We start from the raw sequence: 10785 nt of genomic DNA, 5'->3' as shown, positions 1-10785 counted from the left end.
TAATTAAGAAGAAATGAGTAATTATTGAATCTAAAGATAGTTTGATGAAATGCTCATGATTTTCAGAGTGAGACTGATGATTAACAATGACGTATATTTACTCTCATAGTACAAAAATAATAACACCAACAAAGAAATGATGTTAAATACTTGTTCTGGAATTATTACGTGGGCTGTCTAAATGTGTCATCGCTCAAGCGATTTTCAGTATTTTTATTTAATACAAACAAAAACAAATTAAAAAATCCGAAATGATTCGAATGCCTTGGATTTTATAGAAGTTAGTAAATGTTGGCGTAATATTATGTAGTGTAGGTGTAGCAAAAACAAACAACAAACAAAATTATATATTATATTTTTTAACATGAAGTATAAGGTGAGTTTAGCACGTAATACGTAGATAAATATGGCATAAACAATTACTCAGTCGGAGTTTCTAATATTTACCTTCCGTTTTCTAAAAGTGTTTTTATTGACACCCAAGTTTGGCAAATGCTGTTATTAAATAGCACTTAGGGGTTTTTCTTTTTGTACCCTACTAAACTTGGTTTAAAATCGCGTAAAGTACAAAAAACTATTTCGAATAAACCTTGAAGGATTCTTGGAATCACACGTAATTCAAACAAGCGCAGATAAAATAAAATCAAAGCAAAATAAAGTTGGGATTCCCCTCTTAACCTTAAAAAGATTAGGGAGTTTTAAGAGATCGATAACCGAGTGTCAACGTTTTTTTGCAAGTAGGTAGCAAGAATTTCATTTTTGGGATTCGAGAACTAATTTTGTCTTAAAATTTGGATTTACGTAAATAATAAGTTATACTTGAATGATATTTTAAAGCTATTGTAAATCATACAAGCATTCTTCTAGAGTATTGAGCATTTCTATCAACAGAAATAGTGCTCATTTCACAGTTATGTTATTTCGATCTATAAGGAATTTTATGTAGCATAATTGGAATTTTGCTGTTTCAACATGTTTCAAAGAAATCTCCAAAACGTTGAAAATATGGCGATGTGAAGAGATGTTTTTTGTATCATATATCGAATCAAATATCTTTCTTGCRATTTTAAGTTACGAATATTTCAATCTTCTAAACTTTCGTGTTAATTTCGTATGAGTTCATCATTACTTCGTTCACTCTAAATACTCATAGATAGTATGACAAGTAGAGTACTAGATGTATGTCGTGTTCTCAGATTATTTTAGTTAGTTTAAGTGGTACTATCCGGTGTTTGGGATGAGTTAAAAAGTCTCCCTCAGCTTGAAAACCTTCATTGACTCTTTYCAAGTATTATACATACATAGATATCTTTCGTATAAAAGATCACGTTTCATTTCTGATTGCTGTCAATATTCATGTTAAAAACATTCACTGAGGTCAAGTAAATATTTTCTTAACAATATATTATAGATATATTGAAATCATATGATATCTCTCTGATGACAACAAGATAATTTCAGTCTTTCAGAGRGGATTCGGCGCAGCAATTCGGACTGACGTATTTTAGGTCGAGATCTTAAATTGAAAGCGTACAAAATACAGCTTCTTCAGGAACKAAAGCCACCCGACATTTCCAGCAACATCGCTTCGTTCTATGGGCTATTGAAAAAAAGGTATATACTGAATGGATATGAAAACAAGCAAAATTTCCGCATTTAGGACGTAGAGCAACCTGAAAAGATTCAAAAGCTGTCATTTTATCCCAGAACAAACAACGGTTTGGTGTGATTTGTGAGCCGTTCAAATCATCGTTCAATATATTTCTTCAAAATAAAAAAGAAAAGCAGGTGAGAATGTAACCGTGAATGGCGACCATTACAACCAACTATAGATATCTAAAATCTAAAGTCTATACGACAGTCATGCTTCTATTTTCTATTCAGGCCKCGAAGCAAAACATCACTCGTGTCATTCGCCAGTCGAAATGATTGAACGAGTCATCGAAAGTTGGACTCAAAGGATGAACCATCTTAGATATAACCGCAGCCGACATTTGAAAGAGATAATCTTCAAATAATAATGCCAAAAAAAGTTCCTTCGAATGATAATAAACGCTCCCCATTAAATTTGAAGTTTCTGTGTTTTCTTTAGAAAAGTAGGGAACTTCGAAAAAGATCAACGTTTACTTAACAAGTTTTAAATAATAATAAGCCTTAAAAATTAATATAAATCCAGCAAAAATACTTGTGTATCCCATTTTTTACATACAACTATACTCACCTAAATGTAATCGCTTTCAAAGAAGACCCGTTATTTGAAGTTTAGTGTTCAACAACTGATTTAGTTTATTTTTTTATTTATTTATTAAAATTTTTACAGTGAAAAAGTACACATACATACACGTACATTGTTGTATACAGTTAGGAGAAAATAAATACATTGCACAGGCGAAAAAAATTTCTAAATGCCTTCTACAAATACAACAAATATAAAAATTATACAAAATTATGCGATTTAAAGCTTAGTTGTTTCTTTTTTGTTTCTGTAATAAACACACACATCGCCAATGTGTAGCGMAAATCTTGGGTGCCAAAATATATTTCTGCTTCAATGAAATTTTAGTAAACATAGAAATTATATGTTACACACACGGCCAGCAGCTTAGTAATCGTACCGGCGTTGCTTGCTGCGGAAGCGTATGACCAGATAAATAGCGAACAGCAGCATCACACCCTACACGCGATGATCAAATGGAAGTAAGCAGGAAGAAAAAAGAGTTGTTAATCAATTTTAATTATGTATGTAAATGCAAAGCGAAAAAAAATTCTAAAAAAAATACAGTAAAGTTCCGAAAAGTGCAAATGAGCCGCCAGCACTCATACATACAAGTATATACAGGTATAATAACAACTGTTATATACGGGTTTTATAATTGCTTATGTACATACATATGTACGTATGTATGTATGTATGTTGGCTAGTCAGTTTTGCACATGTGTAAGTGTGMTCGTGTGTTAATTACCGTGACTATCAGATTTCCCCATTCACCRCTGGACGAGTAATTGAAAATGCTGAGGAATTCATCTTCAGCCGCCTTCACACAACCGACATCCCACAGCGCAGTTTGATTTACGATCATCTTGGGGTAGCAACTGGCGGGGTAAGCGGAACGTCCAATAGAGTAGTAATCGTTGGGACCGACTTTGCCGCAGCAGTGATACTGTAAAGAAGATAATCGCTTATGTAATTGTTGTTGTTCTTCGAAGTAATTATTTCATTATTGGAATTCTATTCATAGCTTACACATATACATATGTATGTGTAAGTTTGTGATTAAAAGATTGAAGGTACTCGTATATTTATATATATACGCGATATTTGGGCTCTGAGCTGTTTCTTTGTGCTTTTAAAATATAATATTTAAAATTACACTTTCTTATCACTTAAAAAAATAATTATTTTTCAAGCAATGATTCATAATAAAGACATATGTACATATGTATATATGTAGGTATGTACGTACATATTGTCAATGTTTTGCTTGTGATAACTGCTTAAAATACAGTTTACTCTGTATGTCTGTCTGTCTGTTTGTCATATCCCCAAACTACAATATAAAAAAACACAAACATCAAAACAGATGCCAGTTGTTGTGAAATCCGACACATTCTGTGATTCATATAGTGGGTCCATAAATATATTCGTGTGCGTTTTTGTTTTTTTCAAATTGAAGAAATGAAACCAATATTATATATCTTTCTGATGTATATCGTATTTCAGTCAGAGCGTTCTGGATCGACCGAAATAAATAGTAGTCGAAAGGAACAAGGTCTTAGCTAAAAGATATGTGAAACACACTTTCACAAGCGAGGTTTGCCAATAGCTTTTAACCGGTCTGTTAAAAAAAACGTAGACTTGTTAGTTTATTTTTTACAAACTGGAGTAAAAAGACGTCTTTTGGGGCCAAGTCAGGACTCCACATCGTATTTTTATGACATTTCCCTAGCCCAATCGGGGGGAGCATTTTTTCGAACTATCGAAAAATTGTGTGGGATCCAAAGCAAAAAAAAATTTCCTACAATCAATGAATATCCAAATTGAATTTACTATATATTGGTCACACTAATGCTTATACTTAGTTATCTCAATCTGACGATAGGTTACATGGTGATCTTGCACAGCCAATTTGCGCCTCCTGAACGAAAAAACAACTGATTACGGAATTCGTCTTAAAGTAATCTACGACCTGGATTGAATTCACCATACCATCGATAAACACTGGTCTTTGATGAAGCTTCATCGCCAAAAATTTAATTAAGCTCAAAGATACAATGTTGCTGACTTAATMCACATAAAATTGTTAAAATTAATCGAGTCAAAATATTGGCGATTTAATTCCATTTTTGGCTGAGATGAATATTTTAAGTTACTGTAAACTACCCAAATAGCGCTTGTATATCAAAAAGTTTTGAGTTGCCAGATTTCAAAACTAGGGTTGTGAAATTCCGAAACATAAATGCCAACCTTCTTAAACGCCAATAATCAGCGCGATGCATATGCACCTTATAATTCAACAAATAATTTTTATGTKTAATAAATAGTTTTTAATTCATACGAAAGTTACTTATGTTTCGAAAATTCGCAACGAATTGAGGGTTTCGTTAAAAAAAAACCTTATAAATATCACAGGATTGCATTAAGTGACCGCAAAAACTCTTGGGCTTATCTTCTACAAAATGGTATGACAAACATTTTTAAAGCCTGTATCTAGCACAATTCGCTGTGAGAATGTCTTTAATTTTTTGTTTACACTATGTTATCAGCCTTTGGACAACCAATACAAGTAGGAATTTTAAATTTGTTTGTAGTTGTCTTATCAGTTTTCGGCGACAAAACCAATATTTATAGTAATTTTTGGTTTAAGAATTTTTATTATGTTTTTAATAATTAATACTTAAGTGCAAATTTCAACAATAATAAAATAAAAAATAAAAAATAATCGTAGAATTTCGATAGAGTTCATTGAATATCAAACTTGTCCAATCTTAYTGGCATTTTGACATAAATATATTTTATATTATAATTAGTATTTCCTTCGCAAACTCACCGTTTGTTGTGTGTTATTCATAGCTCCCGGCATTTTGATCTCCTCCAACCATGTCTTTTCCACATCCTTAGCGGCGAATTGCTTGATGGCCGCCGAATCGGAAGCGTAGATTTTGCCAACAATTTGGGAGGCCAAAGAGAGCGCAATGACAATGGCATACTGAAAAGGCGTAACAAAGAACAAAAAAACAACAATTAAAATAAAAATCAATAAAATTTGCAATTAAAACGCCATAAACGTGTGTGGGCAAAAGTCGCCATTAACGCGGTGTTCAGGTTACTTATACGCACCGTGGTCGTGAGGCAAACATCCTCCTGGCAAATGCCGCAGCAACCCAACATTGCAGCAATGAAATTAATGCCACCCACGATAAATAGATAATAGATGTAGACTTTGGGTGCGGTGTTGAAGCTCAGGGCGCCCAAGGCGATCAACAGCAGGCCGAAGATCTGCGGGAAGAGAGTTGGGGCGTATGAAAAATGAGAAAAGTTTATTGGAAAGTCATTTATATAAGTATACATGTGTATTTTAAATGTATATGCATATATATCTATATATATATGTGTATTTATTCTGTATATGAGTGTAATGTACAGTTGCATGTAACTAATTTGGCATGAATTGCCCAGCAATGGCATTGAGCTTTTACTGAAATAATTCGCAGCAGCTAACTAATTGTGTAGAATAATTGATTGCACTTGTGAAGGATAGTTCGAAAACTAGTTAGATATTGAGTCATAAAGTTAAAGTGCAAAATTTAATAAAATATAATAACATGAAATGAAAATTTAATAAATTTACTATAAAAAAGTTAACAAAAATAATTTTGAAATGAAGTCAAAATTAGTTTAAAATATATTCATAATTAAATTAAACAAAAGTGACTTTAAAAACAAAATTAAAAATTTTGCAAACTTTTCTAGCTGTTGTGACACAAGCTTTAAATTCATTAAGAAAAAATATATATTAGAATATTTCATAATTAAATTTTTTTTTTTTTTGACTTTACGAAATTATGTTTAATATGTGGCAACTCTATTCAAAACAAAGTCTTCCGACATAAGTATTTTTATAAAATATTTTTAGTTTGTWGTTAAATTGAAAAATTGCATAATATCATTTAAATTTAATACAAAATTTTAACAGTGGCAAGTCTAACCAAAATGAAATCATCAACTTGTTTAAATTGTAAAGAAATTATCTCTATAGTTTCAAAACCGCTTCAAATAGTTTTTTTTAACTTATAAATTTTATTTAATTTAAATCTTGTAAATAGGTGCCAACATTATTAGAAAAAATTTCTCACTACAAACTATTTTAAGACTCCACTCCACTACTTGTGCTTCTTTAATTTTTCTGTGCCCCAAAATTTATGTTTTTAAGTGGCGCTGTAAAATTTGTTTGGTTTTCTCAAATCAGCTGATTATTAAATTTTTCTTTAAACGTAAAACTTTTTATGAATTAATATTTTAAATTTTAATTTAAAAACTAAAATAGGTGGCAGCATTGTAAAATTTATTTGGTTGTTTCATATCAGCCGACTATTGAGTGGTTCTTTAAAAGTACACCTTTTTGTATATGGAAATTTTTAACAGGTGGCAACACTAACACACAAAAATTTCCTCACAAAGCTTTTTATAAGTTCTTCATAGTGTTTACTTAACTCATGTATATACATTTCAAAATTTAAACTTCAAAATAGGTGGCAACACTGTAAATTTTTTTGTTTCAAAGCAGCTAACTATTAAATGCAACAAAACAAAAGAGTTTGAACGCTTAAGTTTTCACTTTCTTTATGGTATATGAATTCAGCGAGCGTGACGTGATTTTGTTGCGCAACATAGTTTCGTTGCAGTTATTAGAATTTATGATTATACATAAAGCAGCTATAATAATATTGAAACAAGATTTTTTTATAAKAATTAATAAAAATATTCATAACTAAACTAACAAAAACAACTAAAACAATCACAAATATTGGATTTAGAAAATTAAAAAAAAAATTACAATAAAATATTATAATTGCTCTCAGCTTTCAAACCACCCTGCAAAGTATAGAATTTAGCAACAAAAACCATAAACAACTTGAATGCAATGTGGATTCCCGACAACAAAATAAGAAACAACAATTGCACACATACAAACGCATACACATATATTTATTTGTATGTACATATGCATGAGTGTAGTGCCACACTATACATTTTACGTGACTTGGCAATGCTACGCGTTTCATTCAGCGCTGTTTATGGTACCGGCGGGCGAGGCGGCTTGGTGGCACACATAAATTTCGAGTTTTAAACAAGCAAATACCTGTGCGCACACAAACACACATATATACGTACATATATGTAAACATGTTGGCATGTTTACATATTTGCCWTACGCACACATTCGCCATTTATCAATGTTTGCTTGTATGTTTGTATGTATGTATGTATGCATGTTCGAATGGCTATGTGCGCATCGAGAATTGTCGCACCAAAATATCGCCACAACAACAAACAATATCACACGCTTAGCCAAAGCCAACTGCGAGGTTAAGCTGGTGCTAAGCGCAAGCTCAAACGGTAGGCGATACAAGCCATTGACGCGACTTATTCACCAATAGTGCTTAGGTGTTTATGTGCGCGCACATAAATACCCGCCATATTTGTATTAATGGTGCGCACACACGCACACACGAAAATTTACGTGCAAACCGTATTTTATTAAACATGCGGCATGTGAGTTCACTGAAACGAGAAARCAACAAAAACGCAGAAGGCAAGAAAAAAGCGCTTGTTGACGCAGCTGCTTTTGAATCGAGAAATTAACATTTTAGCGGCCGATCGATGATATCATTTTGGAAAAATTACTTTACACAAAACGTAAAAAAAGGTGACTGCATTCTCAGCGGCAGATGACAACGATTTGTTTTATTAGATGCTTAAAGTCTTTTTTATTGCAAGAAAAAAGTTTTATTTTTCTTTTAAAGATTTTCTGTGACTTTTGTTGTTTTTTTTTTCCTTCCCTTTTGTATACTTTTCGTTTCTCCATGTTTTTTTTAATTTTTTGTTGTTGTATTTTTATTATACCTTGCACTGGGTATATTGAGTTTGCAACGAAATTTGTAATAGCCAGAAAGAAACGTGGGAGGACGGCGTGACGAGCTGAGTTGATTGAATCATGTCTGACGGTGTGTATATATGCGCACAAGTCTATCTGTTTTGAGATATAGATCTGAAATTTTGTATACGCCCTATTCAACAAACTGCTTATTTGTCGGATTCGACGACTATTGCATAGCATTGCATGTGTAAAAGTGATCGGTCATATTGGAGTCCTTGTGTGGGAAAATTTGTAATTTGATGAGATATCGAAACGAAATTTGTAATGGAAATTCKACATGGATTATTGTTAATGACATTGAAACATTAATTAAAGAAATTTTTCAGATTGAACCATAATTACTTATAGCTGCCATACAAACTGAACAATCATAAAAAAGTCCTTGTATGGAAAACTTTTTAATTTGATTAGATATTGCTATGAAATTCAGCTTAGATTATTTTTAATAACAACGAAATATCCTCTGAAGAAATTGTTCGGATTGGACCACAATTACTTATAGCTGTCATATAAGCCCTTCGAAAAAGTCAAGTCTTTATATGAAAAACTTTTTTATATGACAAGATATCGTTACAAAACTAGGCTTAGACTACAATARCCGAATATATTATTCAGATCGAGCCAATGTAGCATATAGCTGCCATACAAACTGACCGATCAATATCAGGATAAAAGCCTTTTAAACTATAAGAAAACTATCTATGAAGGGTATTATAGCTTTGTTGCAGTCAACTTCAACGTTTTTGCTTGTTTCTTGCATTTTTTTTCTTTTCTTTTGTTGTTTCTGTGTTTTAACTATTTTTTTGCTATTTTTTAAATATATTTTCTTTACCTTTTTTTTGTATGCTCACAATTAAATTTATGCATTTTTACTCAGAAATCTTTTATTTTATTTTTGTTTTATTTTATTTTATTTGAATTTTATTTAATTTTTCTTGCTTGCCAAGTGACAGTGAAAACGCCCCACTGACACTTTTGTGGCCATACATGTGTGTGTGCATGCAAGCATTATTCATCGCCATTTATTTGTGCAAGCAATTGTTTGGTTAACAACAAAATGTATATCTACAACAACAAAAACAACATGCAATGTACTTTTCATGTCAATCAACAATTTATTTTTTCTAGTAAAAGCAAATAGCCTGTCTAGTTTCCAAAAAAAAATTCAACAACAAAAAACCCATTTTGTTCTTGTTGTTGTTGCTGCATATTATTTTCAATGATTGCATATTGAACTTACCGCCATCAGCACGTTCATTATATTCAGCAGGCATTTCATWACGCCGGATGTGCAGCCCATTTTGATTAATTTCTATTCACTTATCTAAACGCGAAAATCAAAAAGAAAAATGTAATCAATATTTTAATGATGCAACTGCTTTCACCAATTTGTTGTTGCAGTTATTTGCAGTAACCGTTATAATTTAAACTCGTTGCGTATGCAAATAACGCAATAAAACAACAACACCAAACACAAAGAATACGTACAGCACTGAAGAAAGTCGTAGAAAACGTTTGAGCAGAACTCGCACCGAAATTGAACAACGCAAAAGCCAAATATTTAAAATTCACACAATTTTATTAGCAAACCAGTTGCACAACAAGAAACACGAAGCACAAGCACTAGACCAGTGGCCAACCGTCTCGATCGCAGTCAATTTTCGAAATGCCAAAAAATCGAATTTTTCAAACCTGTAATCGTATTTTGCGCGCCAGCGGCGTGTAGCCAACTGGCTGCCTGTGTGCGTATGTGTGAGTGTGTGCGTTCGTTGGGATTAGTACATCGCCGACGCCGCGCTTGATCGCTCTCGCTGTACGCTTTTCGTAATCAATCGTTCGTGCCGCAACAATGGTCGYGCTGTGGCCASCTTGTGTGTGCACGAAGTGTAAATGTTGCTTGCAACAATGTTGCGCAACATGCTGTTTTTGTTTATGTTACGATAAGAAGATTAATGAAAAGCTCTGCGTTTGCAAAAGTTCTATGTGGGAGTTGTTAGTGCATTCTCAAGACTTTGTCAAATTAAACTATTAGAGCGCTAACTGCATATTAAGCTTTTGCTCTTAGGAATGCTGAAAACTGAATAAAGTGTAGAAAGGCGAAATTTCAGAAAGAGTTGTATGAAATTGCACATGCTTATAGTCATGGTTTCTTAAGCCTAAGAGCCTAACTGATAAGATTGAAAAGGTACCATCCGCTGGACTACCGAACCAATTCMAGAAATACGTAAATCGCTAAAAACGATACACGATRAACACAGCATAGCCAAGATCATGTGTATCTATTAAAAATGACAGAAAGTGTTGACAGCCTGCAAGACTTGCTGAAGTTTGCTCATATTAATAAACCTCCATCAGGCATTACTTCTTTTGCCGAAACGAATTCGATGAACGCAATTTTCGAGCATCAAGTCATATACTCTTATCATCAATAGCACGTTCAATAYCYTCTGAAGCTTGAAGAGAGTCTGGTTTATTGYTAAAGACCAATGACTTCAAGTAACCCCACATGAAGTAGTCTAATGGTGTTAAATCACAAACTTCGTGAAGGCCATTCAATGTCACAATTTCATGAGGTAATCGAATCTGCAAATATTTCTTGCAATAATTCGATTGTTGCACGTGCTGT

General features: G+C 32.7%; 1 protein-coding gene across 1 annotated transcript; it reads right to left on the bottom strand.

Moving 5' to 3' along the window:
* Positions 1-2280: 2280 nt before the first annotated feature.
* On the bottom strand, positions 2281-9841 carry LOC108971776 (23 kDa integral membrane protein). Its single transcript, XM_018938049.1, has 6 exons — positions 9648-9841; positions 9400-9483; positions 5339-5497; positions 5049-5207; positions 2964-3161; positions 2281-2674 (listed from the first exon to the last, which is right to left on the bottom strand). The coding sequence occupies exons 2-6, from the start codon at positions 9457-9459 to the stop codon at positions 2603-2605; spliced, it is 648 nt and encodes a 215-aa protein (XP_018793594.1). The 5' UTR covers positions 9460-9483; positions 9648-9841; the 3' UTR covers positions 2281-2602.
* Positions 9842-10785: the final 944 nt, after the last annotated feature.

This window comes from Bactrocera latifrons, unplaced genomic scaffold (assembly GCF_001853355.1).
Source record: "Bactrocera latifrons isolate USDA-ARS-PBARC rearing strain unplaced genomic scaffold, ASM185335v1 scaffold_36, whole genome shotgun sequence".
Classification (NCBI taxonomy): domain Eukaryota; kingdom Metazoa; phylum Arthropoda; class Insecta; order Diptera; family Tephritidae; genus Bactrocera; species Bactrocera latifrons.
The sequence above is the reverse complement of the archived record's forward strand: the minus strand, read 5'-3'. Positions and strand labels throughout refer to the sequence as shown.